This window comes from Rhinatrema bivittatum, chromosome 2 (genome assembly GCF_901001135.1).
Source record: "Rhinatrema bivittatum chromosome 2, aRhiBiv1.1, whole genome shotgun sequence".
Lineage (NCBI taxonomy): Eukaryota > Metazoa > Chordata > Amphibia > Gymnophiona > Rhinatrematidae > Rhinatrema > Rhinatrema bivittatum.
Genome location: NC_042616.1, coordinates 699,078,606 through 699,093,148, shown reverse-complemented (window position 1 = coordinate 699,093,148; position 14,543 = coordinate 699,078,606). Strand labels below are relative to the sequence as shown.

Here is a 14,543-nt window from a genome sequence, read left to right as displayed (position 1 = left end):
GGAGTGCCCCATGAAGGACCCAGGGTGTGAAGGATACTGGGAAGACCTGCATGTGGCTGGATTGGTGAAATAGAAATGGAGAAGGTTGCTATGCAGAAAAATTATGAGTAAAGTCTATGGAGTAAACTTCCTTCCCTTATGGTAGTTTTGAGATTGGGGCTAAACTTGAAGAGGAATGTGGGAGCGTGGTACCTTGCAAGGGAGCATACATTCCTCAGGAAAGAGAGAAGATGTCTGCTGTGTAAAACTACATTTCCCAGGGTGCTTGTGGGCAGTATCCAGCTCTGATAATTGACAGAGGGTCTGGAGGAAGAGTATCAGGTATGGGAGGTCAGGGACTCCTAGGACCCAGGTGAAATTAAAAGTCAGGAGTGCTGACTGAGAGAGGAGAAGTAGAAGGGACCTGGCTATAGAAGATAGTTCAGAGGTTGTAAGTCCTAGCCAGCTGTGGAGTGGGGTTATAACAATTTTTTATGAAGTCAGGAGGACTATAAGCTGTGAAATTCCTACAGCACTCTGGAAGAAGGTTGTGCCAAGCCAAAACAGGACTGGAGTTCTACAAACTGTATGTGGCTCTGGGTTGTGTTGAGCACTAAAGCTGCAGCCATGTTTGAGTAACTGCAAGCCTTGGCATTGCATTAAGATAAGATTATATAATCTACCCAGGCTGGGGAACTTCCTTCTTCTGCTGTCCCTTTGTGGTTGATGATCTAAGACTTGACGTTTCCTTATAGTTAATAACTGATGAGAAAAGCTCACTAGTGTTAAAACCCTTAGTGAATTTATAGGGAAATAACTTGTTTTATTTAAAGTTGTAAGAGTGGTGTTTAAATATCACTCTCTGGAGGCAGAAAATATCAACAAGGCTATAAAACTAATAAAGGTGAGCATTCAGAAGTAGTATACGCCAAGATAAAATATTGAAAATTAAATTTAGTTATAAATATTGAAAATACTGTAAATAAAATTAAATTGGCAATAAGTTGTTTTATTATATATATATTTATATATATCAAACAATTAGCAGTTCATCAAAATCAGTGAGCATAGAGAATTTCAGGGTTTGATATACTGTAAATCTTTCTTTATATCAGTTTAATTATCACAAACAATTCAAATTATCAAATAACTTTGTACTCTCTTATAATAAGAATATGATATTACAGAATGCAATTCCCACGTAATTATGTTACTTAGCCTGCATCAATACTTAACTATCAGATAAGTATATTTTAGTATTCAAAGGTTATGTGTATTGGTATTATTTAAGAAATTTGAGTTTTGTGTGTATGTTTTTTCTTATTAGGTGCTTTGGATCTCTGGATGAGGATTTAAGTATAAAGCTACTTGTTTAATGTCCCTTTCTCTTGTGTATCTTTTCTTTCTTTCTATATCTAGTATTTTTCTGCTTCTTCTTTCTTTCACTATTTCATTTTAGGGGGTGTGTATTCTTTCTGTTTATTTTCTGTGCTAGACTTTGGTCCCTCTCTCTTGCTGAATATGCATCTTCTTTTATTCTTTTTTGTTTGCTCTAGACCCTAGACAGGTATTTGTATCCCTATGGGAGGCCCACCTAGTAACTCGAGGTGAGGTTTAAGTATTAGTGTAGGGGGTTAGAGGCCACTTTCACATTCAACGTGAGACGTACGAACAGAACAGTGGCCTCTTGTGAAGATTTGATGACCTACGGAGTGAGGAAACTCACTCCAAGATGAGATTTGTGCAATGTTCTCTCCACCTAGCTTGATGGACTCTCTACCTGGGTAACAACAAGCTAGGTGGAGAGAACATTGCACAAATCTCATCTTGGAGTGAGTTTCCTCACTCCGTAGGTCATCAAATCTTCACAAGAGACCACTATTCTGTTCGTACGTCTCACGTTGAATGTGAAAGTGGCCCCTAACCCCCTACACTAATACTTAATCCTCACCTCGAGTTACTAGGTGGGCCTCCCATAGGGATACAAATACCTGTCTAGGGAGGAGGCACCATGGTAAGTCTCTCTCTCCCCCTTCCCCTCCCCTGCATCATACTGAAACAGGCCTGTCAGGAGACACCATGATAACCTTTATCAGCCTGTAATGAAAGAGGTGTAGTTATTGGCCACACTAACAGTGCAGCTCTTTCACGGCACACAATAAATCCTCCCTACTTTACATTTACTCCACCCTTGAATACACAAATCACGTTAGCGCAGTTTGCAGCATTATCACACGCAGTAACTCCTTGGAAAATGAGGCCCTAAGAGTTCTATGACATAACCCTTGGCCAGACTTCTCTTTCCTCTGCTGCAGGTGTACTTAACTATAGAAAAATTTTGGTAACCTCAGAATGTTCAGGAAAACTCTGGTGAAACTAGTAGTCATAGCACAATTTGAATGTTCTTCCATTAGCCTTATCACCTCATTGTTTACCAAGCTGTTTACAGTGTCTTAGCAACAATTTCAGAATGTTACTTGTGCTGAGTTGTTTTCCAGGGTAAACCTGGACCAGATGACTGTTTCTGTCCAAAATGGAGTCAATTTACACCAATATTTGTTCTCTACAAATTACTTTTGCCAGCTAAAAATATTCCTTTGGACTTTTAGAAATGGTCAATGCTTGCCAAGATAATTATTGTCCTCTATTTTACTTTTTTAACCTAAAAATACTTACAGGCCGATACAGTACGGTGCGCTCTACCCCTTACTCAGTAAGGGGAAATAGTGCGTAAAAAATGTGCATCCAACCCCAACCCCCCCCGCATGTTAATTAGTTATTCCCGCACGATATTAGCGCCTACCAAAAGGTAGGCGTTAATTTCTACTGGCACCGGGGAAGTGCACAGAAAAGCAGTAAAAACTGCTTTTCTGTGCACCCTCCGATTTAATATCATGGCGATATTAAGTCAAAGGTCCTAAAAGTTTAAAATAATTAAAAAAAATTAAAAAAATTTAAAATTAGCCCGTGGCTGGCGGGTTGAAAACCAGACGCTCAATTTTGCCGGCGTCCGGTTTCCGAACCCGTGGCTGTCAGCGAGTTTGAGAACCGATGCTGGCAAAATTGAGCGTCAGCTGTCAAACTCGCTGACAGCCACTGCTTCCATCAAAAAAGAGGCGGTAGGGACACACTAGTGTCCCTAGCTCCTCTTTTTACCACGGGCGGGCCCTAATTTGCATAGGCCACCTTCCTGAATTGCGCACCAAGGAGAGTGGCCTGGGTGTGCGCCGGGAGAGCGGGCGTTCGCCACCTCTCTTGCGCGTTTTTCTGAATCGGCCTGCTTGTGATTCTGACCAATGCTAAATCTATTTTGCATTTAAATTTTGTTATGCGGGCTGGCCGCACAGAGAGGCATCCGGCCCTGCTTACCGGCTCGGCAGGGATTTCTTCCAGTTCCATTGTTATGGTGGGGAATCCCCGCCGATGCTCCCTGCCACCCTCAGCCAGCTCTGGCCCCACTGTGTTCTCCTGCCTGCCACGTTGGGGAAATTGTCCAGCAAACAGCCTCCGGCCTGCTCCTTAGGTGCGCCCACTGCGCTTCTGCATTTAAAGGGCCAGCAGTTGGAAAATGCCCATGGCCCTCCCCAATGATATCAAACCCGAGGTCCTATTTAATCACGGCCCTTGCAATCATCAGATGCTTCAGCTACACGTCGAACTCCGTTGGAGCTGCTGGTTGCCGTATTCCTGACTCTGTGTTCCTGAATCCATGTTCCTGGCTCCTGTTCCTCTCTCTGTGTGCCTGCTCCTGATTCCGTTCCCTTGGCTTGACTTCTGGCTTCCGACCTCAGTGCATGATCTGGACTTCTACTTGTCTTCTGCCTGCCCCGACTTCTGGAAAGTTATTGGACCTCTGTTTGCCTGCCACCTGCCCTGATCTCTGGAATGTTTCCTGGGCCCCTCTTGATCGCTGCCTGCCTCACATCTGACTCGTCTTCTCCTCTTGTCATGGGATTCCTTGTCACCGGAGACCTGTGCCTAGTCCAGCCAGCCCCAGCACTCAAGGGCTCAACTTGTAGGGAACGAGGGCTGGTGTTGGTGAAGGTCCAGTTGGGTCTCTGCACTGCCCAGTTCCACTTGCTGATGATGAGGACCTGCAGGGATTCCTCTGCAGGTAGCACCAACCTCGTCTCAGCCAAGGGTCCACATCTCAACAATTTTAGCTATATTGGAGGCTTGTTTGGAGGTTAACAATCACTGTTCTAATATCCTCTACCTTTATTTTATATATATTTTTTATTTTTAATGCTTTATTTCACTGTACTGGTGCTAGAATTGTCAGTTTTTTTATAGTTTTGAAAGCCATCCTGGGTATAATCAAAACCTCCTGACATCTCAACCTTTATTTTTAATTATTTTTCTGATTTTAAACATATTTTATACATTTTCCAGAGTATCACCATGAAACAAGAAGTGATGTCATGATGATATCACATAAACCCGTAGCTTGTACAGTTTTCCAACTCTGTGGACTTTCCCACTGTCCTGGATGCTTGCATCACACCTCCAACAGCAGAGCAGGCTTTCTCTTTTTCTGCTGCTAAGATTGAAAGCAGCAACAGCAGCGGCTCTATTTCACTCTTTCTCCACCCCCTCTCCTCTTGATGTCTCAGATCTCTTTCTTCTACTCCAGCGCTGTGAGAGAAGAACATCACATCTGTAACTGTAAGTCTCAAGATCAGCAGCACAGTGCTGCTTCACCATCCTTGCTATCAACCCAGCCTCCTCAAATTTCCATAGCCCAACAGGGAAAAGAGAAAAAAAAAAGACTTTGCATCTACAATGTAGCTTTTCCCAACCAGGTATATTTTATTATTTTAATTACCAGGATTCATTTTTACTTATTTTTTAACCCTGTTCACAATTATAAACTGCTTTACTGCTGTCTTAAATGGAAGAATTCTCACTACAGTTTGGACTTGTAAGATCTTTAAAGACCTCCAAAGTGTGAATTTATTTCCTTTGATTGACTATGCTGCATGCAGCCAGGATTAAAGAGAGCAAAGACTATTTTTGTCTGAGCCAGCTCACATATATTTACAGGAATAGACTCTGGTGATTCAAGGCGAAGTGCAGGTGCTAGACAGAACTGACAAGATTCTGAGCCTTCAAGGATAATCTGGGGAGGAGCAGAATCCAATTTGAAAGACCATGCTATAGGAGCACTTGTTCAGTGGCCATTAGAATTCTCAGTTTGTTTTCCAGTGGAGTATCTGAGATATAGGAATGAAGTGAAGTAAAGCACAAAGATAAAGGAGATCAAATCCTGCTGAGTGGAACAAGCAGGTGAAGACAAGCCTGTGTTCTGATGTATCCACAGAGGTATCCTCTGTGGATACCTCTTACACTTCTGTGGAGTCTTTCTTACATGTCTGTCCCTTGGGTTTGGGGGTGGGTTGAAGTATGGAAGAAGGAAGAGTACCTATTTATTTATTTAAAAACATTTTTTGCCCGCCCTTCCTACCTTCAGAGCAGGGTACAATATGAACATACACAGACAAAGATGGATGTGAAACTGGGAAAATGTACATTTGGATATGTAATGGTTATGTTTCTTGTAAAAATGTTTTGAACAATAATGGGGAGATCTAGCTGATATTCAAGCGAAAGCTAAGTGAGTGATACACCAGTTCTACAGCGCACCCTTTGGTATACTTTTGGAAAGGTGTCCTCTTAACTGTTTATATATCCCATGAACTCTTGAGTATTCATTCAGTATTTATGTGTATATCCAATACTATCCTTGTGCATAGTGGCTGGTTTTTAATACAGAAATAAAGTTAAGCATTTGTTTCCATTTGATGCTTTATTGCTGCCAGCAGAGTGGGATAGGTTAAGGGTCGGAGTTCATGGAGGGGAAGATGATAGAGTTTCTCCCTGACCAGTTTAGAGATATACTGTAGTCTACCCATGATGTCTATATGCAGACCTATTTCACCATCTGCATGAAAAGTCCTGAACCCACTAAATAAATATAGAAGATGGACCCTTCTACAAATAGGGACGCTCTTTCCATCATTTTATGTTCCTCAGGATGGGGGTTAGGACCCTTCTTCAAATAGGGACGCTCTATCCATCATTTTATGTTCCTCAGGATGGGGGTTAGATGTAATTTGCTGCAATACAAAAAACATGCAGTACAATTGACTTATGTCGCACTTTTGGGGAATGTATAATGTACTGTGATGTATTTATTGTACTAAAATATATAATGGTCCTGTCAGGTGAATGCATTTCCTCTATAACAGTTGATGTACTTACATGAAAATAGTTTTTGATATGGTATTACTTATTCTGGTTTAATAACTACTATATGTGTCATAAAAGAAAGCAGTATATTCTAAGAAAGAGTTTTAAGTCTGCATGTCAGGCACTGCAGTTATTAGAGTTATTATGGAATTTAACTATGCGAAGATCACCATTTCCTCACTGCAGCCATCTTGTTGATAAAATGATCATGTCAGTGGTGATACCCAATGTTTGATTTTACCAAGGCACTTCTATAAATGTGGGGTTTTCCATCAGAATCTAAACAGTTTTTAAATGCTTGCAATTCAGTTTTGAATAATGATAATTATTAAGTAAGACTTTTGATTGCAAATACAATTTTCCTTCTTAAGTAAAAAACTGCTTTATAATTAGACTCAGAAGGCCTCAAAACAAACAGTGTCACAACTGCCACTACAGTCAAGTGGGTGGGACTGTTAATTGTTTAAATAGCAGCTGGGCACAAAATGTTCAGTTTATACATAAAGACAAATACTGTAACTCAACACGAGAACCTCTGAAATGCTGCCCAGATCACTATAAATAGAACTGTTCAGAGTTGTTCACTAATTTTCTGAAGTCAATAAAATCTGTCATTACGCCTTGAGACAATACTGTGTCTGTCCATAATGTGCTATCTGCAGTAAAGTAAGACTTGAGATGTCATAAATTCAGATTAAATCTTAAAACATCAACTAGTAAAGAGTGATAAGCCCCTAGTCACTTCCATTTAGGAGGAAATAAATCTCTCCTATGCTCAGACAAGGAGGAGAAACAAAGATGCTTCTAGAGCAGCAGACTTCTATCCATGGGTTTATCTGGAGCTACTGGAAAGTTATTAGAGATGTGAATCGTGTCCTCGATCGTCTTAACGATCGATTTCGGCTGGGAGGGGGAGGGAATCGTATTGTTGCCGTTTGGGTGTGTAAACTATCGTGAAAAATCGTTAAAATCGTGAGCCGGCACACTAAACCCCCCTAAAACCCACCCCCGACCCTTTAAATTAAATCCCCCACCCCCCCGAACCCCCCCCCCCCAATGCTTTAAATTACCTGGGGATCCGGCGGTGGTCCAGAACGGCGGCGGTCCGGAACGGCCCCCTCAATAGAATCGTGTTGTCTTCAGCCGGCGCCATTTTTCAAAATGGCCGCCGCAAAATGGCGGCAGCCATAGACAAAAACGATTCGACGGAGGAGGTCGTTCCGGACCCCCGCTGGACTTTTGGCAAGTCTTGTGGGGGTCAGGAGGCCCCCCCAAGCTGGCCAAAAGTTTCCTGGGAGTCCAGCGGGGTTCCGGGAGCGATTTCTTGCCGCGAATCGTTTTCGTACGGAAAATGGCGCCAGCAGGAGATCGAGTGCAGGAGGTCGTTCAGCGGCGGTCTGAAACCCCCGCTGAACGACCTCCTGCAGTCGATCTCCTGCCGGCGCCATTTTCCGTACGAAAACGATTCGCGGCAAGAAATCGCTCCCGGAACCCCGCTGGACTCCCAGGAAACTTTTGGCCAGCTTGGGGGGGCCTCCTGACCCCCACAAGACTTGCCAAAAGTCCAGCGGGGGTCCGGAACGACCTCCTCCGTCGAAACGTTTTTGTCTATGGCCGCCGCCATTTTGCGGCGGCCATTTTGAAAAATGGCGCCGGCTGAAGACAACACGATTCTATTGAGGGGGCCGTTCCGGACCACCACCGTTCTGGACCACCGCCGGATCCCCAGGTAATTTAAAGCATTGGGGGGGGGGTTCGGGAGGGTGGGGGATTTAATTTAAAGGGTCGGGGGTGGGTTTTAGGGGGTTTTAGTGTGCCGGTTTTCCTGCCCTCCCCCTTCCCCCGATTTACGATTTTTTAACGATAAATCGGGGGAATTGGTATTGTATCGTGGCCCTAACGATTTTTTGACGATTTAAAATATATCAGACGATATTTTAAATCGTTAAAAAACGATTCACATCCCTAGAAGTTATACCTGTTGTAAGAGAAGATTTTTTTACAATTTGTTTTGATTAGTTATTTTACCACAGCAGACGACACGTTTAAGATCATTTATTTGCACTTCCTCTTGCTCCATAGGTCACAAGAAGCATTTGGTTTGTGAGGGGAAAATTGATGTAACTACCTGCTGGTTTGAGATAACTTCGGTGGTATGAATAACCCTGAAGCGCCAGTGAGAGTCTTCAGAAAGTGGAGCAGTTATAGATTACTATCTTGAAAAATGGACAGCAGTAACTGTGGTACCAAAAACAGCAACAGTGGTATTTAAAGAGACTATCGGCTCGATCCAGTAAGGCCGCGGTAAAAACAGTGAGGTAGTGTCAGGCGCACCCTTCCTCCCCGCACGCACAGTTCTCTTCACTAACTCCCCGATACTCTCCTCTAATCGCATGCAAATGCATGCCGCGGCTGTGAAGCGTTAGGGAAGGGTTATGCCCGCGCAACCCATTTTACTGTATAGGCGCTGTAACAGCGCCTATACAGTAACCTGGGTGCGCTGGTACCTGTCATTTCAAATGACATTTGAAATGACAGGCACCAGGAAGTGTAAAAAAGTTTAAAAAGTGTAAAAAACAAAAAACCTGTGTGTTATATAAAAAAATAAAACGATTTTAAATACCTGTCGGAGGGCCGTGGGTCCAGGCGGCCGGTGGGCGGCGGGCAGCCATCAGCGGCATCCGGTAGTCCCGTCTCCCTTCCTCCCTCCCTCCCCTGCCTGGATGAGCGCCAAAATCGCACGGGCGGGTCGGCAGCGGGGGGGGGGGGGGGGGCGGCAGCAGGATCCGGGAGCGGCGGGTAGGCAGCAGCGGGGTCCGGGGGGTCCGGGGCAGCGGCAGCGGGGGGGGCGGCAGCGGGGGGGCGGCAGCAGGATCCGGGAGCGGCGGGTAGGCAGCAGCGGGGTCCGGGGGTGGCAGCGAGATCCGGGGAGCCAGCAGCGGCAGCATGTTCGATCGCGCAGGCAGGTAGGTGGCAAAGTAAAGATGGCCGCCAGCACGGGAAAATCGTGCAATTGGCCGCTGAAGACGTGACGTCACACCCCGTGACGCCAAACGTCGTGACGTCACGTCTTCAGCGGCCAATTGCACGATTTTCCCGTGCAGGCGGCCATCTTTACTTTGCCACCTACCTGCCTGCGCGATCGAACATGCTGCCGCTGCTGGCTCCCCGGATCTCGCTGCTACCCCCGGACCCCGCTGCTGCCTACCCGCCGCTCCCGGATCCTGCTGCCGCCCCCCCCCCCCCCCCGCTGCCGCTGCCCCGGACCCCCCGGACCCCGCTGCTGCCTACCCGCCGCTCCCGGATCCTGCTGCCGACCCGCCCGTGCGATTTTGGCGCTCATCCAGGCAGGGGAGGGAGGGAGGAAGGGAGAAGGGACTACCGGATGCCGCTGATGGCTGCCCGCCGCCCACCGGCCGCCTGGACCCACGGCCCTCCGACAGGTATTTAAAATTGTTTTATTTTTTTATATACACACAGGTTTTTTGTTTTTTACACTTTTTACACTTACCATAGCAGGCCCGAGCCTTGCTACTTTTTCGTTTGTTTTTTTTTGCCCTGGTCCCGTCCGGTCTCCTGCAGCCCCGTCCGGTCCGGACGGGGCTGCAGGAGACCGGACGGGACCAGGGCGGGTAAGCAATGTTTTTACCCTACACTACACTACACTAACTCCTACTAGGGGGAGGCGGTAAACTAGCAGGTTAAGGCCGCGGCAGAACAGCGGGTTACGGAGGAGATAATATCAGCGCCCGTTACAGTATCGCAGGGGAATAGCTAATTCCTTCATTATACAGCTTTTTCGTTCATTTACATGCCGGGTGCGGAAAGGGTTATGCGTCTGTTTTCAGAAGCGATACGGACGCGTGAAACTGGACACTGTATCGCCGAACTGCCTTGCGCGCCCGAATTGTGCGCTACGAGCACGTTACAGACGGGCAATCCTCGAGCGGACGATACTGGATCGAGCTGTATGAAAGTTAGTAAAACGTGAATTTATAGATAAATGTTTTGAACCCGTGTTATTTGATACCATGTATTTAGTTACACTTTGCTGTTATTCTCTGCCATTTATCTTGCTTTTTTAATCTTTAAATAAGAAAATAAAATATGATATTTATTTATGTATTTAATTTAGCATATTTATAGCCCACTTTTCCAAGTAGCTCAAAGCATGGAACATCAAACATAAAAAATATTTCATTATTACAAGATATGTAAGATTTGAGAGTCAATGTGCTGGAATGTGTTAAGGCTAGTGCAGCATGAATGCTGCACTACCTTAATGCACTTGTGTTAGTTCACATTGTTTATGCAAATGCATAAACCAACAACAATAGAAAAATGTAATTATATCTTCCTGAGGTGTAGTTAAGTTTTTACATAAGCCTCCAGGCCTTACGCAGGCTTTCATGTCCCCTGCCCTGCCCCCAAACCAGCCATAAGCAGTCCACCCCAGTCCAATCACCCTCCTCCCCCTGAGCCAGAAGCAAGAGCCCCAGGATGATCACTCCCCCTGAGCCATATGCATGCTCCCAGGATAAGTCACCCTCCAAGACCCAGAGGCAGGCCCCCAAGGCCGATCGCTTCCCTCTATACTGAGCTAGAAGCAGGTCTCCTGGAATGATGGGTCAATCATCCTCCTGAGGCAAAAGCAGGCTTTTAGGTCTGATCATCTCTCTACCCTCAGCCAGAGGCAGACCCCTGGGACTATCATATCCACCCCAAGCCTAAAGCAGGAGCTCTCCTGGCTAATCACCCCTTCTCCTTTGATAGAAAAGCAGGCCTCCTTGTAGCTGCACTCCCTCCTCATAGGCACTGCAGAATTTGAAGGTGGTAGGAGAATATTCCTGCATCCTATCTCATCGGCTCTTCCATGCACAATGGTGCTGGCCAACTTTACCCTGGCCTTTGTTTCAGGAGGGTGATTGGCCTGAAGGACCTGCTACAAGCTAGCTTGGGGAGAGTGATGCTTCTCTAATCGGTTGGGTAATATTGATGTGTTATTGGTGACAGTAATCATCAACATTATTTGGTGCAAAATACTGGGCTCAATGCACGCTAGGACATCAAGAGGTCCATATTCAGTAAGAAGGTGAGTGGGCAAGTTATCCGGCTAAAGTTAGCCGGATAACATGTCATGAATATTCAGCAGGATAAACAGTTTCCTCTTGTAGCTGACAATTCTGCAGGTTATCTTTGTCAGTTTTCTCGATTCTTCTGCAAATATATTCCCTTAACTCCCACCAACTTCTTACTTTACAACTCTTTTCAGTTTTGAAAACAAACACTACCACACCAGCATTGGAATTCACCCGGAAGTTTACTTGTATCTTCGGGCAGCATCATCCTTAGTTCATTCTGCATGGACCCAATGAAGGAAGCAAAGCTCTTGAAAGCTAGTCACAAGTGTGTTAAGTTAATCCTATAATAAGGTATCACCTTCAGCTTGTTTGTTGATCTTTATTTCTACATAATAGGAAGGAATCAGGAAATGAGTGTCTCCTTTTTTCTGCAGTGGCACTGGAGCTCTCCTAATTATCCTGTCCCTGGGGACCCATCTCCCTTTTGCTTCTGGTTGTTCTAGGCATTGAAGGATTATAGCTCTGAGGACTTTTTGCATGCTTGACAGCTCTGTGTGAAAAGCATCCAGGTTTTTAACAGGAGAAATAAATGGTTCTTAACTCGTTTCTCAGCTATACCTAGGGGCCTTTGATTTCAGCTTTTATTTTATTGTTTCCAGGAATTTCTCAGTGTTTATTACAACAAGAACAAAAAGGATATTTACCTGGAAAAATGACAAGTCGTTTTTTTTCCACTGATTTCTAACACTTTTGTACTTGTAATAAACACTTAAATTCTCAGGGGAAAAATAAAGTAAAAATTGAAAACGAAGGTCCCCACCTCTAACCCATACTCAGTGTCACAAATATATGACCTTTGTTTACAGGGGTGATTGTGTCACTTTTCACTGTGTGTAAGAGGCAAGGGCATTGCTAGACAACAGTTACCCCTGATTATGGTGACCTCTTCCCAAGTCAGCAGGCACGCCCTATGCACAGCGTTAGGTTATTTACATGTATGATTTTAACTGTTTATCAAACACTGGTTTATATGTCAACTTGAAAACAGTGATGTCACAAATCAGAAATAATTAAGAGCTCCTAATATACACATCATTAACACAGCAACAAAATAAAACATGAGACCTGCAAAAAAAGCCATCAAAAGCTACTTCCCTGCACCAAACAAAATTAAGTATCTGTTACACTTTTAAACATATATTTAGAATGTACCATTATATGTTGATGATTTACATTGGAGACTGTAAGCTGAATGTCAGTTACTGTATTTCCTTGTTGGAATTTTCTTGTATGTTATATTTCCTGACCTTCAATAAAAATTCTTAATTTAAAAAAAAAAAAAAAAAAAAGCAATTTCCCATTGGCAGTACAGGAAACTCAAAGTTCATGGGAGAAATGAAACCAGTACTCCAGTAAATGTGACCTTTGTCATTTGTTGTATCACATCTCAAGAGATTACAAGGGATGCAAGCACATTCGTGAAGACACAGAATCTCTTAAATCACAGGGATCTGAATACAAAAGAATCACATTTTTCTTTAATAATACATATTCCCTTGATTGGTCCTCACCTACATTCTTACATTATTTCACTGTACTATCTAGGATTACATTGTTCAAGAAACACTTAATAATTCCTGTGCATTCTATTTCAATAGACTTCAAATCCTATATGGAGCTATATATATATTTTATTTTTTTTTCAAATGTAACATAGTACTACTGCCACCTCCTCCTTCTCTGCCTCGCTCTCCTCCTACCTCCTCCCTGAACAGAACCATACTGGGAAAATTGTAGCTTGCCTCTCTTGACGAGTTTGTTCCTCTGTGGTTTCCATGGCACACTCCAGGGAGTTCTGTAGAGACTGCAGTTGATTCAACGTTTCCTTCAATAAAAACCGAGTCACAAACTGTTCCAAGTTAGAGGCTTCTTGATAGTCCTAAAATGTATAGAGAGAATTTGTGGAAATGAGGATCAAATGCTATTAGAAATATATGAACAATTCAAGATGGTTGTGTATGGGCTAGCCTGAAAAAATGCTAAACCTTATGAAACGTGATATCACCATCTTTAATCACAATTATATCTGCACTGCTTTCTATGTTCATCCAAATTACTTTTGACCTGAAAAGGGTGAATAGTGGGAGATATTCAGACAGTGCTGTATTAAAAGTAATATATTACTGACTGAACGAAATATTGCAGGGCATCACATGAGATTTGGCATCCATCCATATACCCTCTACAGATGTCCTCTACTTCATCACCAGTTCCCACAGTTATAAAAGGTTGTGCTTCTGGCTAAGGTCCAGCTTGAGGTTTCCAGTACTTTCTGAAGCAGAGAATCTGGAAGGAATGCATAGAACCGCCTTGCTGAAAGCTCTTTCTCCTCTTGTCTCTGCGACTGGCAGTCAGGCAATGAGAATTTTCATGTGCAACAGACTGGATGGTAGCATTGTACATGGCCACAGAAAGCAGGAGACAATATCCTTATATGTACAAATAACACAATTCTATACATTTGAATGTGATTTCTGAACTATGAACTCTATTTAAGATTGCTCTACAAAAAAAGACTAGTGTACAGCAACTCCATTATCAGCCTTTGACCTTCAGCCATGGATAGTGGGATTTGTTTGCCCCCCCCCCCCCCCACCAACTAAAAAGTTATTCTGTTGTCCCTGCCTTGAGCATGACCCTTATTTTGGAAAAGAGACTGAGAAGCTGAACATCCAGGAAAAGAGTTTTTACAACCATAAAGGTGAATTTTAAAAGCTCGGCGTGTGCATTAATTAAGGGATGCACGAAAAAGTTGGGCTCGCGTGCGCTGAGCAGATATTACAAGTCGCCCGGATACGCGCCTGTCTCCCACAGCGCGCACATCTCCAAAGCTTTCAGAAAGGGGCGGGGCATGGGTGTGGTCTGGGTGGGGCACAGGCATATTGGAGTGTGAACCAGAGATGTGCGCCTGCCACATAACTTTACTTCTGATACGGATGACGTGTAAGTTAAAAAAATAAAAGGATCAAGCCATTTCTGGGGGATTTAAATGGTCTGGGGTAACTGGGGGGAGTGTAGGTTATCAAATCTGGTACAGTTGGAGGACCTATCAAATGGATGAACTGGGAAACTGGGGATGGCAGGGATGCATGCCTCTTTTAAAATCCCTAGATTTTCGTGATGGAAGTGGGATTTGCATGCACATGTGCTCACCCACTTTAAATAGTCTGGCAT

At 44.1% G+C, this 14,543-nt stretch overlaps 1 protein-coding gene across 2 annotated transcripts in view; it reads right to left on the bottom strand.

The window, feature by feature from the left end:
- The window catches only part of NECAB1 (N-terminal EF-hand calcium binding protein 1), a 555,658-nt gene that overhangs the window by 219,511 nt on the left and 321,604 nt on the right, over positions 1 to 14,543 (bottom strand). For both annotated transcript variants that reach the window (XM_029591633.1, XM_029591634.1), the window contains exon 6: positions 13,112 to 13,248. In XM_029591633.1, the coding sequence (XP_029447493.1) occupies positions 13,112 to 13,248 (137 nt within the window). The remainder of the gene's footprint in view (positions 1 to 13,111; positions 13,249 to 14,543) is intronic.